Source organism: Thermobia domestica, chromosome 7 (assembly GCF_964235325.1).
Source record: "Thermobia domestica chromosome 7, izTheDome1.hap1.1, whole genome shotgun sequence".
NCBI lineage: Eukaryota > Metazoa > Arthropoda > Insecta > Zygentoma > Lepismatidae > Thermobia > Thermobia domestica.
The window spans coordinates 45,495,492-45,520,123 of record NC_137460.1 but is presented as its reverse complement, the minus strand read 5'-3'; the positions used below and the strand labels follow the sequence as shown (position 1 = coordinate 45,520,123).

At 36.9% G+C, this 24,632-nt stretch overlaps 2 protein-coding genes across 5 annotated transcripts in view; one reads left to right on the top strand and one right to left on the bottom strand.

The window, feature by feature from the left end:
• csul (protein arginine N-methyltransferase 5) overlaps positions 1-24,632 on the top strand; it is an 88,301-nt gene that overhangs the window by 41,722 nt on the left and 21,947 nt on the right. For all 3 annotated transcript variants that reach the window (XM_081764561.1, XM_081764559.1, XM_081764560.1), the window contains exons 5-7: positions 15,693-15,805; positions 17,256-17,553; positions 18,631-18,839. In XM_081764561.1, coding sequence (XP_081620687.1) covers positions 15,693-15,805; positions 17,256-17,553; positions 18,631-18,839 — 620 coding nt within the window. The remainder of the gene's footprint in view (positions 1-15,692; positions 15,806-17,255; positions 17,554-18,630; positions 18,840-24,632) is intronic.
• LOC145690055 (uncharacterized) lies at positions 117-6,451 on the bottom strand. 2 transcript variants are annotated; one of them, XM_081764562.1, is made up of 4 exons: positions 6,253-6,451; positions 3,069-3,595; positions 1,586-1,826; positions 117-413 (listed from the first exon to the last, which is right to left on the bottom strand). In XM_081764562.1, exons 1-4 carry the CDS (start codon positions 6,404-6,406, stop codon positions 292-294), a joined length of 1,044 nt encoding a protein of 347 aa, XP_081620688.1. In that variant the 5' UTR covers positions 6,407-6,451; the 3' UTR covers positions 117-291. The 2 variants fall into 2 exon arrangements, with proteins under 2 accessions (XP_081620688.1, XP_081620690.1); XM_081764564.1 differs by having other exon boundaries at positions 1,586-1,823; positions 6,253-6,449.

Sequence of the window (24,632 nt, the reverse complement as noted above, 5' to 3'; positions counted from 1 at the left end):
AAAAGGAAACACGTTAATGCTTTTTACATAAAAGATAAAACTTAGTCAGAAGCGAAGATCCCCATTGCTAATTAAGCTTAAAACTATAACGCCAAAACTCTAAATAACAAGGCAAATAAAGTAAAAACCAGTATTATTACAATAGTTAAATAAATGTTTAACACACAGTGCTTTAATAATAATAAAAATTCTACACACATTTGTGGAAGACTCAAAAGATAGCTCCAATATTTATAAAAACAAGTACTTAATCTTGCACGTTTCAGTAAGATATTCAATCTCCTTTGTATCCTATTCCAATAAATTCCCTTCTGCTCTCTTCTTCATCGATTTACGAGCCTGCACGCACTTATCAGTCATTGCAGCATGTATAGTAGACGGTTTGCATTGCGGGAATTTCATGAGGACATAATCTGTTGAAAATAATACACTGCGTTAATTTGGAACAGCATGCTTTTATAATGCGCACGTTCATTTTATTATTAATCATCGTTATCATCAAACTATAGTGGTTATTAATTTACTTTGAATATTCAATTGAATGAATTGAATAGAACATCCTACCTAACAACATCCTATAAACAAAACCTTGTTATGTTGATCAACATATATCCGGAACAGGGTTGTTCCGAGTTCAAGTTTTTGCATTCGCGAAGAAATAGAAATTGTGAAGGTAAGTAAGGCATGGAATAACTTATTTCCATCTATTTTCTTTTGATTGCGTCCTTACCTCTCTTCTAGTTTCTATACTGCGCAAGTGCGAAAATCTTAAGATAGAACAGCCCAGTTCCGAATATATGTTAATTAGCGTTATATACAAGATGATGTTCTTTTACACATGTAGTACGTTCTTCTAATTTAATTTCAACTAGTAGATAGTATTTACTGAAACGTAACCTAACAGCAAAAAAAAAAAAAAAAAAAAAAAAAAAAAAAAAGGAATTAACCTACGAAGGTGGAGAGTGGGAAGTCCATTATTAACCTAGAGAGTAGTGTGCCTTCCGCGAAACTGAGATGGAGCAAGGAGTGCGGAAGCCGCGAGTAGAATGAACCTAGTATATTAATTTTTTAATTCGTTATCCCGCTTAGCTCCGCCTCCCTCGCTCGTAACTCAATTCCACTACAGTAAGGCACACAGCTTTTTCGTAGTAAATAATGGATTTCCAACTTTTACCTTTGTATCTCTCTTTACTCTTTCAGTTTTACGTCCCACGTAAATGCCGAGTAGGCTAAATGAGACAGTGATGAGAATGAATGAAATGATCGAATGAAGAAAGTGGGAGGACCCGAGAAAACCCACTCACACGGCGTTTGTCCACCATAAAGCCCACTTAGGCTCCCAGGATCGAACCAGAGACCACACGCACCAGAGCTGAACGCTCTACCACTGAGCCACCGCGGTCCCATACCTTTGTATCGTTATCGGTTGAAATTACATAATTTTGTATTAATACGTAATTGTTTGGTACGTAAATATTAACACGTTTTACATTACTATTTCCATGTAAGCGAAATGCTGTTTTCACATACAAAAATAAGAAGCAATTTTCTACATGTGTAGGAAACATGTAAGATATATACATACCCTTTATTGCTGCAATTACGTCGGGAGACAACTGTTTTTTTATTTGTCCATGACCAGTAATGGAGCTGGAACTCATCTCATTATCAGTAAAAAAAACTGACATTAAATTCCTTGTTAATTTCGTGCCCGATTGACCTGCACTAGCAAGGCATCGTACCAAACGTGTCTTCTTTATTACATTTGGATATTCTGCGCTCAGAACAACATCGGCAGTTCCTCTGCACGATAAGTCAGTATCCTGCTAACAGAGAACATACAAATTAAATCAATTCCAACCTTTGAAAGAAAAATGCAAATAGCACACTTTCATACAAGTACGAAACAAAGGTACATTTCGGGGTGAGTAGAAAATCTTTAAAATTTTATGGGCCGCTGTAATATGTAACCACTATCGCTACACACTATTTCAGAAAAAATATTCATGTTTGTATGTACTCTTATCATTTTCAATATCATTAAATTTGTTATCCCCTCATAGGGTAGAGTAACATGCAGAAAGAGGCTATTACCGTGTATCTTACATATCAAATATAAAATCAATACTGAAAAGCAGACCGAAAAAAAGAAAGAAAAAAAGAAAAAATGTTACGAACAGGATTGACAATTTTAGTCACAATTTCCAAAACAAAATGCATACTTCATTTGTAAATTTTCTTTCATTTTGACATTCAATAGAATGAACAACTTAAGATACTTAGAGTAAATTTCCTGAAGGGCTGTACTAACATTGAAAAGATCGAACATGGTCGAAGAACCGATTTATATTAAAATACCTTCTTTCACCGTAAAATATTAATGAACATTGACAAAAGAAAACTGGGCAGGGGATAAAACAGCCTTCTGCTTAACGTGCCATAGCGTCAACCTGTACGCCACCAACTCCCGTTTTCGAGACCGCGTCAAAACTTTCAGCTGTCAAAGTTAATGTAGGCTGGGTAGCATAGTTGTTAAAGCTACGGCACGGTAAGCCGAAGAGGGTTTCATTCCCAGTCCATTTTTTGCTCTTCGACGGGGAAAAAAAGAAACTATTTTAATGGGAAAAAAATGCAATTAAAATAATATATGAACTCTCACTTTCTATTCGATAAGTTTGTAGTTAGGAAAAATGTTGCAGCTACTTCCTTTACTTTTTTTTTTTTTTTTTTTTTTTTTAACAATTTTAAATATTCCAGATGCGCATAAGTATTAAATTTATGAATTACAGTAACAATAGTCGCCAAATTTCTTGTGCATCCAATTATATTATCTATGGTTTTAACGCCAATCTTCAATCGTCCACAGTTTCATCACGGTCACCATTCCACAAAAATAATAACTTATCTTTGTAGAATGGCGAGCCTAATGAACCTCTGGAATTACAGTACAAGAAAAAAAGCGTTTGAAAAACATACATGATATAATTACAAGCACAAGGAATTTGGAGAGAGTAGCTACTGTACTTAATAAATTTACAATAATCCTGTTTCGTAAATACTATACTTACCCTGGTTTTCGTACTAACGGAAGACAATTCACTTTCGGAAGGTTCGTCATCAACTTCTGCATCTAATAGTTGGAAAAGAAATTGTTTCACACAACGTGGAACTTTAAGTTTTCGGCTGTTCTCGCGGTCCCTAGAAGCACATTCTTTCTTCAAAGCATCCACCATGCATCGCTCTTCTTTTAATTTACAGCTCAATTCTGTGACTTTTCTCTGCAACTGATCACAATTGTTACATCGTTTGAAACTTGTAGTTGTGTTACTGACTTCAAGGCTATCACTGCAGCTATTAGCATTTCTGTGTTCAATACTGTGGTTAGAATATGTCTTTTCTGTTAATATATGTTCATAGTTTCTCTCGAATATATTTTCCAAATTATCTATTTGCACCGAAGATTGATCCTTTTCGCTCGGAACATCAGTCTCATCGGATGATTCAGTTCCTTTTATTCGTTTACTAGGAACAGCAACATCTTTCTCACCATTCTGAATACATTTGTCAATCTCACTTTCACAATCAGATTTGGTGCCTGTTAAGAAAACATAATAAATATGCTTACTGATTAATCTATATTTACAAAGACAAAACCTGCTTAATATTAGTATGATAGAATTCCCGTATAAGGTGCTTGCACTTTACGATAAAAAGAGAAATATTAATAACATTAAGTATTAATCAATTATATACTTATAAGTAGTTACAAATATATTTTAATGATTTAAGCATCAAATCAGAGATTTCGTGCAAATATCTCAGTGTCCACAACCGGTGCATTCACGTTATTTAACGTTGGTTGAACTCCCTGTATCAATTTATGCTGCATTAAGCAGAAAGGATCTAATGTAACCCAAATCTCACTGAAGCCTTGCTGTGCAAATCTAGAACTTGCACATATCAAGCAAATGCATTTGCAAGTAACATCTTATTGAATCCTTTATTAAACTATAGGTGCGACTAGAAGGTGGCAGCCGGTGGAAGTGCATATCTGAGAGTGGGAGCGAGTGAAGCGAGACGATGCACAGAAATCCGTAATTCTGGAAGGAAAACGTCTTGGCAATCTGTACCTTTTGTTCAAAATGAACTGCGCGTTCGCCAAAGCTCACTTACAGGGTATATAAATAAAGTAGCTGAACGTACCCGCTTCGCTGCTGTCAGACCAATAATTGAGCCCCTTCCACTCTAATAATCGGAAATTTTATACACCCTCAGACACGTGTCTGCATACTGTCCTGTTTATTACACGCAAGGAGAAACGTGGGTACTTTTCTGAGTAATTTCACCGGGTTATCACAAGAGTGGGGTAGTAGTTATAGTTCATTCCTTTGTTTATCTTGCTATTTTATATGATTGTTGAAGTTTTCAACTTTCTCAGCATCAGGGATTCGGAGATATGGTCATTTAATTAAAATAATTCCCGTCCTCTTCCCGTCGAATTTCTAAAAACCCTTAAATACGTGTCTAATTAGTTTAAATGAGAAGTCCTGATTTCATGTTTCTAATCTTCAAATGTTCCGACATATCGACATCATCTTATAATAATTCTAAACTGCGTGGGAGAAACAAAGTAAAAAAAAAAAAAAAAAAACACCTTTTTTCAGGAGGCGATTATTCAACTCACGTTGTTTAGAATTGACTTATATCAAGTTAACCGGAGGTGGAGCATGACACATAGATCTCAAATTTTGACTTATCTCATTTTGACCCATTTATGACTTATATTGTTTCTCCCCCGCAGTCTAGAATTGCAAACCCATCCTTTTTTCCTCTCCTCCCCTCCCCGGGTGAATTTCCAAAAACCCTGAAATATTTGTCTAATTATTTTAAATGAAAAGTCCAAATACAAAACTTCCTAAGCTTAAGGGATTCGGAGATATGGCAATCCTATTAAAATATTTCCAACCCCTTTCCCCCCAAGCCGTCTAATTTCCACAAATCCTTCCTTAGTGGTACCCTAAGTCTCAAATTCTTTATACTGTCCAAATTTCAAATTTCTAACTTAAGCGGTTTGGCCTGTGCGAGGATCGGTCAGTCACTCAGTACTTTGAATTTTATAGATAGAAGATATATGTACAAAAAGGAAATAGAAATGGTTATCAGCCTTCGTCCATTTCACATCTACGTTCCATGGATCCGAAACCCGTACTACAATTATGATAAAGGTGGAAAAAACCGAGCCCTGTGGGGCCACTAACACGTCCTACTACTACTACGTTGCCTCGTAACGCAAGTAAATCACTTTTTTTATCAGTCAAGTGACTAAAAATTACTACCGAACAAGACTGGGGGAGATACTAAAAGTTAGCCGCATCATGTTCACCATAATGGTTGAGTAAATTATTGTAAAGTCAAAATGTGCAAGGTGACTGAATAATTTTAAGTACATATTTCGCACCAAATCATGTGGACCTAGGAAAATAAACTACCCCCTCACAAGCTGTCTGTGATATAGACTTGCGTTAATCAAACTAGCAGCAAAATCTCCTGCCTTACCGGTAAAATACCGGCCAGTTGGCAACATCATGTAGGCCTAAAATAGGACAGAACCCTAAGGGTGCAGTTGGTGCTGAAAGAAATTAATATATCATGAATGTAGTAATGCGGCCATGAACTAGGATAGTACGTGAATTATGCACCACTGGCAGAGTTCTAGAACACTGGTCACACATTGAATGTAATATAGAAAGAAATCAGCGTGCCCTGCAGGGCTTCTAACCCGCCTTCACTCGCTATCGCTTGCCCGGCAGTACTGTGTGAGTTAAGTATTGAGCTGTGGTACAGAAAGGATCCAAACTAGCTACTAATATATATCTGGGGACCAACGTTCTAGGACCTTCCCTGCACCACGTAATGTATTTACTCTCTTACGATACACTTTATGACGCAAACAGCATTTAGTGCTAAAATAATAATAATTTCTTGAAAGTAAGAATGTAGGCCTAAAATAGGACAGTATGAACAATATGTACAAATGTAATAACGAAATAATTGCATATTCACAATAGTACACGTAACATAGGCCTACATGATGGTCAAAGCCTAGTCGTAATTACGTTATTTAAAAAAACAGTAACATAATTTACATTGATTTTAGAACTTTATTTTGAGACCAACAAAATAAACTTCTCAATCTCTACAACAAAAGGTTATTATAAAGATACAACAGCAAGAAACACAAGAGCTACTCACCGAAATGGCAAACTGTCCCATTGAATTTCTTCTGTTTCCACCGGAAACATCCCTCTTCTCCCAACTTCAGTTTCGTTTTTCCGACATTCTGCTTTACATTCAAAACGGAATAAGAACCGTTTTTCCATTTAACAATACAATAATCTTCATTCATGATTACACTCTCTTCATCATACACTTCAAACCGCCAGTAATGATATTGCGCCAAAAACACGTACTTCCCGTCACATGATCGCTGCAACCAATCACTGAATTGTTTCCTTGTAGTTTAAATGAAAATTAAAATTCACGACAATGCTATTCAACTAGGGATATATACGTACCATTTTCTATTAAATTGTTATTAAATAAAAATAAATATTTTACACCTAATACACTCTGGAATAAATAATCGCACACTCTGTAGAGCTTCAGGCACAATAGCCCCCCCCCCCCCCCTTTAATTTTCAACTAATTATTTTCTTTTCCATATATGTTCAACGTCTGGGACATTATAACAATCTGGTTAATTTTTTTTTTTTTGGTGGTTGCAGCAAGAATGTTTGCTAGCAGTATCTTACCCTGGTATTTTCAACTTACCAGCAAATTGTTTCCTTCTGCTGCAAACACCTGTACATTGTCTGTACACTGCATGTAGGTGAGTTCAACCTCGCATGTGCACGGTGATAATACAGGCAATGTATTCCATTCTACTCCCATATACTATACATGCATAGGCGTGCACAGGTTCTCTCGTTTCCTCCCACTTTCTTCATTCCACCATTTCACTCATTTCTCATTATCACCGTCTCCTTTAGCCTAGCCGGCATAACCGTGGGAAATAAACTTTCATTTTTTAAGATGGGAGAGAAGAGGGGGCAGCTGAACCTAATGTTGTGTTTGACATGGTCGGCCTATATCTTACAACACTACATTTTAACGAATTTCTTTATTGAAAGAATAGTATATGGAGTCTTACAAGGGTTTTTAGTCCATCACTGGTATGCGTATGGGAGGCATGGAAACAATATGCTCCCTCCAACATTTTGACGATATACTATTTTAGAATATTGAATTTACGGAAGTTACATATTGTACGAAAAGTAATACAATGTTTACGTTCTTCAAAATTATAAGGATGATTTCATAGGGTGGCACGAGGGGAATTTGCCCCAGAGTAACTCTCTAATTTGGCTCAACTGGCTTACCAATATCCTTGCAGTACTATTTTAACCCCCTTTCCGGGGGTATGGTGGCGAGCGCTCACCTCTCGTTCTAGATGTCCCTGGTTCGATCCCAGGCTATATGAGTTCCTGGTGGACGACATCGTGTCCGTGAGTTTTCTCGGGGTTCTCCCCTTTACTCCCACCTAATCATTCCACCAGTTCTTTCGTCATCGTTCACTTGCTATTTCATCCATATCATTTGGCACTTCGCTTTCTAAACGTGGGACGTTAAACTAAAGATTTAATTTCATTTTAGTGAGTTGAAATCTCCCCGGAGAAAATTGTCTGAGATCATCACTGATTAGGATAATTTTTGTAATGTTAGTCCGTACGTACGTTATTCCGCACGATAACTCTTGAACGAAAGCGAATTTTTGAATTCTGTTTTTTCTATCGATATATACATTAATTATCTCAAACAAATTCGTTAATGGAGGTGATTCACAAACTGGAAATAGTAGAAATTAACCATTTCTGGTTTTAACATTGATCACTGTACAGCTGAAACTATAACAGATAGCGGTAAGCAAATTTTTGCAATCGATTACGCGACTGAGAAATTCCTCTTAACTCTTGAGATTTTGGGGGGGTTAGGGACAGAGTTTTACATGAGAAATGTCACCATCAAAGTTTAATTATTTAGTAATGATGCTTTTAAGAACGATAACTATAAAATAAAACTTCAAGGAGCTGTGACAAAATATTTCTTCATAATTTATTGCATGTACTGTTCTTAAAATGTATAATATAAAAGCAAATATGCAGATAGATAGCTAAACGTCTACATTTATTATGAAGGCAAAAAGTTCTCAAATTAAATAAAATTTAAACAAGTGGAATATTTGGGGGGAGAAAAGGCAAATTTGGGGGGATTGCGTCCAAGCATTTGGGGGGGGGGGATCGGCACCTCTGCTCACAACAATATATTTTTCTTAATTATCTGCACCACATAGGAAAGACGTAGAAGTTGAGCAAGTTGGTGCCTCACTCATTGCAGGAAGCCAACAAGCAAAAATTACTAACAGTTTGTTTATCGTTTCACGGCAGCGCAATGTACCCCAGGAACATACGCATGGGGTGGGTCCGGGGTCCGGATTCCCCCAAATCCGGACTTTTTTGTAAATTTAGCCTAATTTTAGGGGCAATTTTATAATTTTTAATATAATTTAGCCTGAAATTGTGTTTGGATCCCCCCGAAAAGCTTTGGACCCCTCCCGAAATAAATTCCTGCGTACGTTCCTGATGTACCCAATTCCCATCGAGTTTACCAGTAACGAAAAGTGGGTCATGCGTGATACTGTCCTTCAAATAACAATACAGAAATAAAATGTGTAAAATTCAAATCCGATTACTACAATGTAGGCTGCATACTTCAAGGAGTAATACTTCTATTTGATCCATCTAATCTAAGGGTCTGCACACGCCTTTGTATATATGTGTCAGCACCTTGCATATGTGCATTTCAAAGAGCTCCTTCGTGGCTAAGCGGTTAGCGTACGCGCCTATGGCGTGGGAGATCCGGGTTCGATTCCCGGCGAGAGCTCATGTGGTTCGGATTCCACGTTAATCAGTAGGTCCACGTCTCATGTAGCCTCGCTGCTGAACGGGACGTTAAACTTAAAATCAACTCAATGTGCATGTCAAAGTGGAGACTTAATGTCTGGATATTGCATGTTTCCTACGCCTATAACGTGAATGTTTCACTCTAATCAACCTTGTCCATCGCATTTACCTGTTTAAGCTATTTACTCACTACACGTATTTTTTAAATCCATTTATTGGCAGTCATGATCATTGCATGTTCCCATTCATCTGTACATTGTCTTTACACTGCATGTAGGTGAGTTCAACTTTGCATGTTACAGGCAATGTGTCCAATTCTATTCCAATGTACTATACATGTGTCAGAACCTTGCATATGTGCATGGCAAACTGGAGACTTTGTGTCTGAATATTACATGTTTCCTACACCTGTAACATTAATGATTCACTCCAATCAACCTTATTCATTGCATGCACCTGTTTAACCCATTTATTGGCAATCATGATCATTGCATTTTCCGTTTACCTGCACATTGCCTGTACATTGCATATAGATCGGTTCACACTTCGCATGTACACGGAGATAATACAGGCAATGTATTCAGTTGTAATCCCATGTATTATACATGTGTCAGGACTTTGCATAGCGAATGTCGAATTGGAGACTTGTGCCTGAATATTGCATGTCTCCTATGCCTATAACGTGAATGTTTAGCTCCAATCCACCTTGTTCACCACACGCATCTGTTTAATCCATTTATTGGCAATCATGATCATTGCATGTTCCCGTTCACCTGTACATTGCCTGTACACTGCACGTAGGGGAGTTACACACTTCGCATGTACACGAAAATAATAAATGTAAAATAACATATCTTACATCATGCGTTTTCCATGCTATACGCTAATACACGGTATTTACATGTACTGCAAATGTCACACATGTATATTACATGTTGATAAACAGGCACCTTCCTTGTACTTTTCATTCTTACTGTATTGCGAATGTTACCAACAATCCATTCAAGGTACTTTACATGCACATATTCCCTTTATTTACTTGCATGTGAGTGACTACGTGTACATCGCATGTTCTTATTTTAATGTACAGGCTCTGTACATCGCGTGTTTTCGTGCAACATTTCCAACAGAAGTTCAATTCTTTTTTGACATGCATATCACCTGAAGACAATGTGCCTGTAATATTTTTTTTACATGTGTTTTCGCCGAAACAGGCGCCTGTATAATGCCTGTCAAAATCTGACAGGCTTTTACAGGCAGTTCCATGTACAAAACATTGCATGTTTCCTCAAAAATTTTCATAATAGGTGATAAATGTTGTTAAGGTTAAAGTTCGCCGTGAGAAACACACTCTCGAACTGCATGCAATAGGTTTGCCTCAAAAGTACGAGAACCAAAAACCAATAAAAGCTAGCAAATTGAATGATATTAAGGCTCTACTGCAGTATGTTCCACCAATACATCACGCTTTCTATGAGAACTTAAAATCCGACAACTCACACGATTGTAGCGATGAGGAAGAGGCAATATTTGAGTTTCACGACTATGTCTAAAACTAAATATTGCGTAACAGTCTAAAATCTAGCAGACCGGTGTGTATTAATGGTATTGATCTTGAAAGTAATCTAAAAATGACTTTATGTTTGCCTTTAGCTGCAAGATAGCATTTTTTCTTATGTTTCTAAGAATGCTGCTTATACTGGGACAGAAGTACTTGTAAAACAATGATTAAATAACATGACTAGAACACTGTTGTAAAAATAGGACAAAAGTGCTGTAATAATGCGGAGTTTGCTTTGTTATCAATAAAATTTAGTAGTAGTAGCAGTAAACGAGTTATTCTTATAAGCTTTAGGAGTAGATGTCCCGTATTTCTTGTGTATTTTCGCGTTAATAACGGGACATCCCGTATAATACGGGACAAATGGCAACTATAAAAAAATGTTATTCATACTCTTCATTATGATATGGTCGTAAGTTATTCACAACTTTGATATACATACGCGGAGATGTGGGGGGGGGGCACTACCTCCAAAAGCTTCAATACAAAATGTGTACAATAGCTTCATATACTTTTATAGTACGTTATCAGTTTGTTCACCGCCCCAAATGCACCCTCCTCAGCGATATTGCCGTATTTCCTCCTACGTTCATAACATATGCAATATACATTGGTAAATAGTACCTTTTTTTAGCCTTCACGGTATCAATTTGGGATAGACCATTCTTGCACACAAACACCTGACAAGTGCAGCACTTCGGTGCAAAACAGGTCTAACCCGACATATAGAGGTTTCAGGAATCATTCTGCATCTATTTCAGCACCTTATCTAACGAAAATGACAAAACAATGTTTCTCACATGATAAAGAGATTACTTATTAACAACCCGACCAAGTACAGAAACGTTTTCTCTTTACCATGAAAAACTAGACTTTCTCAACTTTAGGTTTAATTTTCTCAAAACTAACAAAATGTGGGTTAGACCACTCTTGCGCTGAGCTCCACAATTGTTCTTATAGTAGTAGATTAGATTAAGTATTGAATAAAACAAATATTGTGTCCCTTAATAATGTTGAATGAAACCTAAGAATGGGAAAAGGGTCTGAAGGTAGCACTGACATTTACCCTGATTCTCTATAAGCCTATTAACCCGTACTGTATAGAGCTGTTTCGAGAGCGTAGTATGCGATCCACAGGTTGTACAATGCAGAGCAGAGGTACTTAATGTTTTAAATTCTTAATATGCATTTTACAAACTTCGAATTCCCTTTATATTATTAGCAAGAAACTATGTAAACAAGTTCAGAATTATTACGAAAAGGGAACATTCAAAATTAAATCCTGTTTTACATTAAACTATTTGGATAAACCTGTTTAGGAAGTTGAATAGTGTAAGTTTACTGTGTATATTATTATTATTTGGATTTTATAATAAATAATTCAGTGGAAGAAACTTTTCATTTCACAAGCAGAACTTTGGATTCGTATTACTAGGTAGAGATTTGCTGGTGTTTTAATGTATTTTTGTTAGGAAGCGGAAGCTAGTACAAGGGTTATTTCGGATGTAAACAAACATCACATTTGCGTTGTGTGAGAATGAAATCGTGCTTGGAAAAACGGCTTGTGAAATCATCTTCATGTTAGACGACATTTGGCTTCAGAAATTAACATTTTGTTGAACGATTATTTTCACTTTCGATTTGTTTTGAGCGTTTGCTTAATTTGAAAAGTTGAAGTGCTCGCGTTTCGTATTCATGCCTGGCAATTGATTGGGTTCTCAAATCACAGCCGAAGGTCGGAGGTATGCATACGAGCCGTGAGAGTCAACGACCAAGATTGAGTCAAGGCTTTGTCCCGAGTTCGAATCCAGGCTTGTATTTGAGTCTTCGATTCCATATTGCACTGAAGTAGAATATACACGACGGGCTTATTCTCTGAACGGGTGTAGGCCTAACTTAGTGCAGAGGACTGACCCCTTCGGGTAACTGCTTGTCCATGGTAATGTGGAAAGGTGACATCATCATCCTTATTATCATCGAGTTGCGCAATACAGTAAACACGTAGTAGTAGTAACAAAAGTTATAGTAGTAGCTATGACAGCCTATAGAGAGTAGTTAGTAATTCGCTCGTTTACAAACTAGTGTCGATCTAAGCTATTAATAAAAGTTCAATCAATCATTATTATTATTATTATTTTAATGAAAATTAAACCTTATTGAGCGCGGACCTCACTGAAGGGAACATCGAGTCATCAATTAAATGAACATTTAGCATCACGGATTTGTGTTTCCTTTTCCACACATTTTATCGAATATTATTAATTGTTGTAAAGGTACGTAACTTCTGTGAGTAGATTTGGATTCTGCATAAAATTTCCTTTAATTTGATGTATATATCATTGTATGTTTGTGCATATTTAGGTAGAAACTTCTTTGAAATCCTTATAAATGCATAAAATTCCAAGGAGTTGCTATCATTTTTTCCATGACTGACTATATATATATATATATATATATATATATATATATATATATATATATATATATATATATATATATATATATATATATATTGGTTGGCTTGTTATCTTGTACGCTAGGGTTAGCTACAAATTTTCCAGTACTAATAGCATAGCCTATAGTCTAATTAGTCGTTAGCGAGACTCAAGTCTAAAGTCGATTTTTTCCTTTGTTCGACAACGTAATGGCGTAAAAACTTACTGAGAACTTATGTAACTTATATTATTGGCGTAAACTTGGGCATATATTATTGGCGTAAACTTGGGCACATCATAGGGGATGTTCGAAGTGTCCGCTATGGACAACAATACATACATGACGCCGGATCATGAATTGGCAAACAGTTAACAGACATTATGGATACACCGTAGCATACACCACATTTTTAAAGTGTCTCCGCAGATAAAAATTCAGTGGATTCAAGTTCAGAGACCGGCAGCCCAATGTACTGGACTACCACGCCCAATCCAACGTTTTGGAAAGTTGTTATTCAACCATCGGCGGACATTTAACACTGAGATATGCAGGAGCCACATCATGCATGTATTGCGTGTTGCAGAGAATCGCTAGGCGAACATTTCCCAGTAATTCAGGCAGCGTATCCTGTAAAAAGATAATAATGTGCTCCATTCAGTTTGCGGGGTAGCATGTATGGGATGATCAGTTGATCATGAACAATACCACACCATACCAATTTGGTGTTGATGATGAGTTGAGTTGAGTTGAGGTGATTTTAGTTTAGCGTCCCTTTCAGCAGCGAGGCTATATGAGACGTGGACCTACTGATTAACGTGGAATCCGAACCACATGAGCTCCCGCCGGGAATCGAACCCGGATCTCCCACGCTAAAGGCGCGTACGCTAACCGCTTAGCCACGGAGGAGCTCGTGTTGATGATGAGTGACAACCGTACCATGGCGATGTGCATCTGCCCTTATCTGTGTGTTATGCATGTTGACGATACTATCCCTTCCAAACGTGACCTCGTCAGTGAACAGTACTGATCCCTGAAACAGTATAATGGTAGTGGTACGTTGAATAAACCACTGGCAGAATGCTTCACGTGATTGGAAATTCGCATTTGTCAGTCATTGTAATCCTTGGAGGTGGTATGGGTACAAGTCAGTTTCATGTAACGCACGCCACACAGTCATGTGACTACCATACATTTTACGACTATACTCGTACCTGGCTCATTGTCCACAGCTTCTAACACACGTTCATACATAACAGATGTTGTACACGATAGAGTCGACTATCATCCGCATGGGTCGATTGTACGATCCCTGTTTCACACACGCGCTAATATCTTTTTGCAAACATCCTGTATGGTAGTTGGCGTCTGTTATAAAAACAGTACTGATAGAGTCTTGGTGCTTCACACCCATTACCTTCTGCACGACCACATATAAATTACATGTCGACCTGTTGGAGGTTTGAATAATGTACCATGTTGTAGTAGATCAATGCCACGTGTCCTACTCAACACTCGCAGTACAATGACCGCACTCCTGTACTGTAGCATTTTGAACACAAGCGCCACCTGTGTGTGTGTGTGTGTGTGTGTGGGTGTGTGTGTGTAGGTGGGTGTGTGAACCGAGCAGCTACGTATTGAACACTAATGCTACCTTTAGACTTTCTAGACCGCCATCGCTAAACCTATTGGTGTTCAATATCTACCGCTTCGAACTTACTGATACCATGCTTTGCGCCCCTCGCTAATTTTGCCTATATCCCAATATGCTGTATGTTCGTACGATTATTTTCGCTTATCCCGGTGTCAAGAATCACCACCTGATGTTTGTTACATTAATTGAGTTATATTTTTTTTAAAAAAAGAGAACAAAAAATAGCTTCCCCCTTGCCTAATTTTGTTTTATCCAGATTGTTCTGCAACGATACATAAATATGATTCAGGACGCGCATTAAGCTTGTTTTTGTTTGATGTAAAATTAGTAAAAATATTCAATAAAACGTAGTAATGAGTTTATTTTGTCATTAGTTTATGTAAAATTCAAAACCACTGACCTGGAAAATCCGATAATGTCGGTTTTCGTTGAAATAAAATATTTTTAATTTAAAATCGTAATTTTGTTTTCAAAAATTAATACGAAATCCGAAATCAGCAACTTCGTAAACTCCCCAATACCAGTTTCTATTAAAATTATTTATTTATTGGATCCGCCAGTTTTTTGCTAAAGATACTAATTCGACGTCAGCATCACGAAAACCCGTATACACTGAGTTTTAGAAAGACTAACGTACATTTTCGACTTTTGGTGGGTTTTTGGAAATTGGGACTACTGTAAACTGTAAAAAAGAAATAAATAAAATAAGCAACTAATTTATCAAGAGGTGTTATTTCAATTTTAGAATCCTTGCACCGAACGTGCAAAACGTGTGTATAAAATGATTCAGCCTCCTTCACTTGAATGACTTAATATGGTGAACAAGGCTACAGAGTAAGTGGTTGAAACTTAATAGGAAAATTTACAGATCCAGTCAACGATGTAAACCGTTTGAATAATTTGTTTAGAGACTTATTTTCTTATCGTTTCTGTTGTTATAATATTTAAGAAATCAAGCATTATATGTTTTAGTTAGAACTTCTAAACTAGGTAACATTTTATTTCTCATTAACTTACTTTCAAGATCTGGGTTCATGTACCAATGGAGTCACCGCGAATCATGGCAGCTGAGCTAAGGTCAGATGAAGAAGATCCGGAATCGTTGTACTACAGTCCTGAAGAAAATACTTGGGAATGGTACGTTTACGTCTTAACATGTAGTTACTCTGAGAAAACATCCTTCGAAGATTTAAAATAAATAAATAAATTATTACTGTTACATTTAGTTTCCAATAACAGAAATTAATTAATAGTGGTTTCTTGCAAACAAAATGAACTTTTGTAAGCAACGTTTATTCTCTTGAGTGTTTGAGGACGCTTTAGGCGGAGAGCGCACCAGAACACGTATCATTATCCCAATAGACCCTTTGTTCTCTCTTCACCCAGTAAATCCTTTGTTTTCAAAAAATACTCCGTATCTTTTCTTCATATAATTTCATAAAGTAAAAATTTACCAGTTGGTAGTTGCTTCGGAGAGATTGTTAGTAATTGATCTTAAGGTACTTACTATTATACATTTCAAGTTACCACCTGACCATCGTGAATTGCGCGTCGGTAACAAATAGCAACATGAAAGCGTAGAGACCCTTGAAATAAGTTTATATAGTTTGGAATATACGTCATAAAATTTTTTTTGTTCCTTCTTTCCTGCTTTCTTTATTTATTTAATTTTAATCTGAATAGAATTGTTCCTGTTGATTTCAGCGGTGGCTCAGTGTTAGAGCGTTCACCTCTGGTGTATGGGATTCTTGGTTCAATCCCAGCTCGCGCCAAGTGAGCTTTTTCGGGAGGCCGCGGTAGCTTAGTGGTAGAGCGTTCACCTCTGGTGCACAGGGTCCCGGATTCAAACCTTGCTCCCGCCAAGTGAACTTTGTGGCGGACAAACATCGTGTGCGTGGGTTTCCTCTGGGTTCTTCCGTTTCCTCCCACTTTCTTCATTCCACCATTTCATTCATTTCTCATCATCACTGTCTCCTTTAGCCTAGCCGGCATAACCGTGGGACGTAAAACTAAAAAAAATTCATTTCATTTTCCAAGTGAGCTTTGTGGTGAACAAACAGCGCGCGTGTAGGTCTTCTCGGGGTTCTCCCGTTTCCTTCCACTTTTTCATTCCATTATTTGATTCATTCCTCATCATCACCGTCTCTTTTTGCCTAGTCGTCATAATCGTAGGACGTAAGACTTAAAGATTTTATTTCGTTTCTTTTCATCAATAATTTCGTTAACACAAGTCTTCCCGCTGATTTTGGAAAAGTTCGTTGACTGCTACTTTATTCTGTCCTTCATTTCACTTAGTTGTCAACAAATCGTTCAAGAATCAAACCATTAACTTAGCAATACGTGTTCTAACAAAATTATTGCTGAAACAAAATAGGAATTACACTATTCACGTGAAAATTATATTCTTATATTGCATAGAATGAACGTAAAGTTGCAGAAGTTAATACATTACAGATGTTTTAAGTACTTCGTCTGAAGGCTGTTATTGTTGTGTTGTAGGTTCACTTAAATTGAATACTTTTCACCTAAGAAACGTCAAAAAGATAGTCTTCAGTTGTTGAAAAATTTTATAATTATGTATTTTCAGGTGGAACCAATTTCGCTCGGTGTGCAACTTTGAGAAGAAGTTAGGGCTTGCGTTGGAACTTTCTACTGATACTCCGCCCGATGAAGTGATCACGAGATGGATGGGAGAACCTGTGAAAAGTTTAATCATTCCGACAACTCTCTTTCTTACGAACAAAAAGGGTTTCCCAGTGCTGTCACGTGGTCATCAAAACCTTGTTAGAAGACTTGCTGCATTAGATGTTCAAATAATTATAACGGGTAATAATAAACATGGATTTATGAAATATTACCAGCAGTACATGGACCATATTTGGCAGGTAAGTGTTAGTGCTACTGTACTATTGGTATTACTAAAATCCAATTTATTTGGTTGATTCATACGAACTGTCTGGTGCGTGACAGTTATGTTCATAAATGGAAAAATATCCTCGACTTAATTGGAAGTAATACGTTGAGTTATAGTATAACACTTAACCAAAACAACCTTGTACAAACATAATCTGATGCTACTAAGTTTTGTAGCACACTGTTCGATGTTTGGTTTCAAATCGTTTAGTGATCGCGGTCCTCGTTTGAAAACTTTCTGCTCTAGGAAACTCCAGAAGAAATAGTCATATGGTTTTAAATCTGGACTATTTGGAGGCTAGTCGAAATCTAGACTATTTGAAATTACACGATTGTTGATTTGAAGTGGAGGAAGGTCAGAACAGCTTCAGTTGTGTGTGGCCTAGCTCTCTTGCTGGGACCATTGCTGATGACCGTTGGGTGTTTCTGACTTAGTAGATGGTGCTCTGCACATTTATTCTCCAGCTGGAACCGTCGTTGGAAAGAAACAAGAAAGCTTTCAATAAAACAGATCACTAACTGAATTTTCTGCTGCAGTGAAAGTCTCCTGTTCATCATTGCTGTACTACAATCAGAGACAAAAATTAAAATTTTAGACTTTATCAATATTAAAATATACAAATTATTAATGCCCGGGTTCGATTCCCGGCGGGAGTTAATGTGGTTCGGATTCCACGTTAATCAGTAGGTCCCGTCTCATATGGCCTCGCTGCTGAAAGAGACGTTAATGTGAAAATCAACTCAAATTATTAATGTAAATATATTAGATATTTTTAGGATAATTTGAAATCACGGCGTTTTAGCTAATGTGCCCTGTATATATTGAAACTGAGTAGTTTCGAAAATTACTCGTTTCAAAATGTTTCACATGTTTATTGAAAGAAGAAGAAAATATGTATAATTTTGCTCTCAATATAAAGTACATGACCGTAGAGATTAAACATTTTTGAAAAAATTAACCACATTAATAAAATATACATAAGCTCTCCTCAATTTATTTATTTATTAACCATGAACTATTATTATTTTCCTCGTATTTATTGTTTCAGACAATGGGCCAGACTGATCCGATCGCTGCGTATGCAAGAGGTTACGAGGATTACTTGCAGTGCCCGCTGCAGCCTCTAATGGACAATTTAGAATCTCAAACGTACGAGGTATTTGAAAAAGATCCGGTCAAATACACGGAGTATCAACGTGCCATTTATAATATTCTCATTGATAAAATACCTTATGATGAGAAAAATGACATCGTTTAGTGAGTACCTTTAGTGTTACTTTATATTATGTTTAAGGTTTAATTTATATACTTTTGTACGTAGATCGTATAGTGTCCATGGTATATTCATTTCGAGTGTGAGGATTTTATGATCTGAAAGGTGAAGTAATATAATTTTTTACAAACAGGAATAGGAGCGGTAAGCCTATGAGAAGGTGGCATGAAATTAAGTGATTGTGTTGGAGTGGTACCTTCTCTCCCCCCGCACTTTCTTCATTCTATCAATTAGAGAAAAATGAAATGAAATCTTTGAGTTTTACGTCCCACGGTTATGCCAGTTAGGTTAAAGGAGACGATGATGATGAGAAATGAATGAAATGGTGGAATGAAGAAAGTGGGAGAACCCCGAGAAAACCCACGAGCACGGTGTTTGTGCACCACAAAGTACACGGCGCGAGCTGGGATCAAACAAGGGACCCCAAGCACCGGAGGTGAACGCTCTACCACTGAGCCAACGCGTCCCCTTCTATCAATGAGAATGCTCCCTTTAGGGTGTCATAAACTCATTTATTCATTATTTTGGCTGTATGCAGCTCAAGCAGTTTAATTCTCTTTTTAATTTAAAAGGACTAGCACATCCTAGCAGACGACGTTTCTATGTGTGTGTGTTCTCTCACTCAGAGGATGCATGTGGGTGGCGTGACCTTGATCAGCACTTCTTCAGCCAATAACAGCTCTGTCCGCTCTTACGTCACTCAACGCGTGAAACCCACGCGAACAGCGAGAGCCGAAGAGATTTAGCGGGAGGCAACTTTACTTGGCGCCGAACAGACAAATGCGTAACAGCTTATTCTACCCTGCTGCAACAATACACTGTGTAGTCATGTTCTTTGCATAGTCGAATCGAATTACATTACACAAGATAAGAAACATCTATACATATTATTGTCTTAATTGTCCTCTCCTAGTTTAAAGCTATGTAAGTATCAATATAATTAAAATTTTCGAATCGATTGACGAGTATTTTCTGCGATTGTGTATGTCATCTCCTCCGCCTCGTGGTGATTCGTTTAGGTGCATGGTGCAAAATTTACTTTTTACTTATTATTTGTGTAATTTGTTAATTTTCGAAAATATGATGCTGAATCTTTTGTGTCTTTAAAGGTTGTACGTAGAATTTTTGCTTACGTGTAGTTGGCGTTGAAAGGAGTCATTTCATATAATTACTTGTTTCATCGTCAACGCTCGAGCAAACGTCCTATTTACGACTATCTAATATAATGTTTGCTCTATCTGGATTACCATCCTATGGAGTAAACGTTATAAGGGTACTCGAATTACAGTATTTTTAAAAATAAATATTGACTGAGGTTGTAAAATACAGGGTGTGTCCAATAAATATCAGGATTGATTTTTTCCGACCAGTTGAAAGGAGAGGAGGGCAGTCTCGATGCGTGGGATGGCTGGCGGGGCAGTTGACATAAGCGAGGAAAATCGTGTCAGTTGCCTCCGAGCTGTTGGAGTGAAAGTGTTTTTAGTGCTTGCGTCGAGCGTTAAAATGCAGCGAACCATCGAGGAGCGTTATGACATCAAATTTTGCATTAAATTGAACAAATCTGCTGCAGAGACTTTCGATACGACAAGCGGCTCTCTTCGACCAAAAGGAGCTCACGTAAGGAAATCAAAAGTGAAATCGATGCTGCTCGTCTTTTTTGATGCGAGAGGTATGGTCCACAAGAAATTTGGGCCTGCGGAAAGAACAGTGAACTACAAATTTTACGCAGGGATGCTCGAGTGTTAGAGAAGTAGGGTCCGCCACGTCCGAAGGCAGATTGTCGATATCTGGATGCTCCATCACGTCAATGCATCAAGTTACACGTCGCCAATTTTGAGGAAGGTAATGGCCAAACACATCATCACTACGCTGCCCCAATCACGTACAATCCAAATCTCGCTCGCGCCTGCTTGCTTTTGCGCCCTTGCATAAAAAAAATACTAAACGAACATAGTTTCGGGACGATTGATGCAGTTCAAATCGTTTACATGAGATCCGTGAACAGCCTTGTAGTTGCCGACTTTCAGGATGCGTATGAAAATTAGCAGGGTGACTATCGCTCACGAAAGTCATGAAAAAGTCATGAAATCAGAAGGCGGTCATGAAAGTCAAGAAATTTAGCTTTTGGGTCACGATTTTTTTTTTTTTTTTTTAATCTGTACAAATATAAGTATAGACTGGGAAATTTTGTTCTATAAAAGGTCAAAATTCATCACCAAAAATGTCTTATGGTCGGCTTTAGACGCTACCAAATCGCAAACAAAGCACTCTTCTATCGCATGCATGAAAAGTTGGCCGAATTCGCACCCAAATTCGCTCTTGAAAATGTTACTAAATTTTATGGTTTGGGAAACAAAAGGTCACGAAATTTCATTTTGGAATTTTAATAGACACTCTGATTAGAAAATGCACTGAAAACGGTGTATTGATGTAGGAAGGTTATATTTTGAAACGTATTAACTCACTTAACATAGAATTTCAATACATTTCTTGTTATGACTTCAGTCCTGATACTTAATGGACAAACCATTATATATATATATATATATATATATATATATATATATATTTGTTGTTCGCAAAGTGGAAGTACAGTAATAACTCCTACTTCTTATTTTCATTTCATTACCCTGCCAAATGAGGTAAGAAAAAGCTTAAATTTGATATTAAATATTAAAATTATATACATCAAAATTCAATTGTCACGATAAGGTAATACTTAAGTAGATCAGAAGAAATCAGTAAAGCCATAACTTTAAAATTCCAGCTCATTTCGAAGGAAACAGAAAAATAAATATTCCCATACAAATCAATGGGCTAAAAGAAACAATGATAGCGCAATTATTCAATACTTTTGAGAGAAAAAAAAAATGATGCATTTTAGCCGCAGTGGAAGAAAAAAGGAATAACGTAATTGGCCATTTGGTTCTCCTGACTAGAGGGAGATGTTAATGAAAGACCAGAAACACAAATATATATGTGCAGTTTCGGAAAAGCACGAGCACATAAACATGTTAAAAACACTTGCATTAATAAGTACAAAATTTAGTTCTTTTATGTTGCTCACCAACCTTAGGTGGTTAAAAAAAGATGAAATCTAAGAACCTAGAAGAATTGTTAATAACCACCGAAAATAAAACAGATTTGTAGAATTTGTCCCTGTAATTTCAACAGTTGAATGTTGCTGCAATTTTCAGAGTGAAAATATTTTAGGATTAGAATGAGAAAAATATTCCTGCCTTCACCGGAGATCGAAGCTCGGTTGATAGGTGGATTGGTAGGTTCCTTTGTCCACTAAGGAAAGATACATACATATATATATATATATATATATATATATATATATATATATATATATATATATATATATATATATATATATATATATCGAAGAACAGCATTGACATTGTAGCTGGAAGCCAAAGAAAGGTTATTTAAAAAAAAAAAATAATAATAATAATAAGACGGATGGAATCGTCTAAAAGTCACATTGTGATGTATCCAGAACTTACCGGTAAGATCTGTACTGTATTTGATTTACGAATGGCTTTTGTGCGCAGTTACTATCAACATAGAAATATTCACTTTCATTTAGAGATGCATGGGCTCGAGAGAAAACCGGCTTTTTTCCCTGAGAACGTTTGGGCTTTTTTAAAAGATATTTTGATGTTAGTTGAGAGATAACAGTACGTGCCACTCTTGTTTTCCGACTATAACACAAAAAATCATTTTATTACTAAATTCTCAAGAGGAAAAAATAGAAAATAATTCAAAATCCAAAGAAATTCGATTCAATACGAAAGAAAAAATGAAAATTGGTCGATGCAGTGAGTTTTCGTGTTTCAGCGAATATTTTATGGAGCTATTAGATTAACGTTCAACGATAAAAATATTTTAGAATGTTTAATAGTGATAGCAAAAACTGTTCTGAAAATATAGTAGATTTCATGGGAAAAAATATTAAAATTTATGGATAAACTAACTAACTATCTCTTTCTTTCTCTCTCTCTCTTTGGCATATGAAACCCGGAGATTCAATGCCACGTTCACAAAAGCTCTCAATTGACTTCTATCCTTAGCCAACTGGATTCAGTTTCCACATTGTATTCCTGTTTCTACGAGATCCATCTTAATATTATCCTCCCATCTGCGCCTAGGTCTTCCTAATGGTCGTTTTCCGACTGGACTTCCAGTTAAAACTTTGAAAGCGTTCCTAGTTTCTTTTATTCTGGTCATGTAACCAGCCCATCCGACCCTAACAATGTTTGGTGAACGGTATAAATTGTGCAGTTTCTCGTTATGAAGTTCCCACCATTCCCTATTCCCGTCCCTCTTGGGTCCAAACATTCGTCTCAGAATCTTGTTCTCAAATACTTTGTCTATGTTCTTCCCTCAGATTAACCGACCATGTTTCGCAACCATGCAGAACAACTAACTGACTATGTTTCGCAACCATACAGGACAACGGGCATAATTATCGTTTTATATATTTCAAGCTTCAAATTCCTCTTCAGAATTCGCGACGACAAAAAAGATATTGAACTGAATAACACGAATTTCCTGCTTTTAGTCTACATTTAATTTCTTCATTAATATGATTTTGGTGTGTTAATATTGATCTAGATATTTGAAAGTATTCGCTTTGTCGAAAGTATTATTAGATGACGTACAAAGAGTGAAAAAGTGACCAACTGGACCGGGACCTGGACCTCCGGCATACCGTGTCGATGCGTTTACCACTACGCCATTCAGTCCAACTCCCAAAACAGCCACCCACTCTCACTCTGAGGTCGGCGCTCTCCAAACGGACCACGTGGTTGTACTGCAGCCCCCTGCTGTGATTGGACAATCCCTATGTCCATATATTGAGCACCTATGACGGTTGTGATTTCATATAGATATTTTAATGCAGACATAATTTGCATTATTATGAACCCGACAGACCTTCATTTATTTAGTTTTCTCTGCATTTACTTCTAAACCCATGTCCCTGCAAGCGTTTAATAAGACCTCTGCATTTCTATCTATTGTTCTTCTATCGTCTCGTATTAAATTTACATCATCAGTATACGCCATAACCTGGTGAACCCATTCAGCTCTAGGCCCTGGTTGCTGTCTTTGATTTTCCTTTTAACGTACTCCAGAACAAAGTTGAATAATAATGGCGAGAACGCATCTCCTTGTTCTAGGCCCTTCTCGACGTCAAGCTCGTGGACAAAAATTTTCCTACCCGAACTTTGGGATTCATTTAAATATATCTTAATTAACCTAACTAGCTATTTCGGTCTAAGTAGCTAGCTATGGATAAACTAAAACTTCATTGTAACTATATATAACATTTATTGAGGCTGCTAAAATCCAAGAGGAACAACGTATGACACGATATACTAGACAACGTAAAGCACTATCCACAATTTCTTGTTTCAAAAAATTGACACGATGTAACTAAAGAAAGAAGGAATTTTGTGAATAATAATGTTAAACTAACATCATACCCAAAATAGTTTAAGTTATGGCTTTAATTTTGTAAACTGAACTTTAAAACTCGGGACTAAATATCCCCGAACGGAGAACAAGATGTAAGCAAGGTTTTATACCCCAAAAGAAAGTTTTGCTTGGGTTTCTTGCTTTATGCAACTTTTTTCTTGCCTGTCAGATTGAATTTAGGTAACCAATATAACACATATATCAAGATGTGTAGAATTTCCAGGTAGTTGATAAGGTCGTTAGGCAACCTAAATGACACTTGGAATGTGAAGGGTTGCACAACGTACATT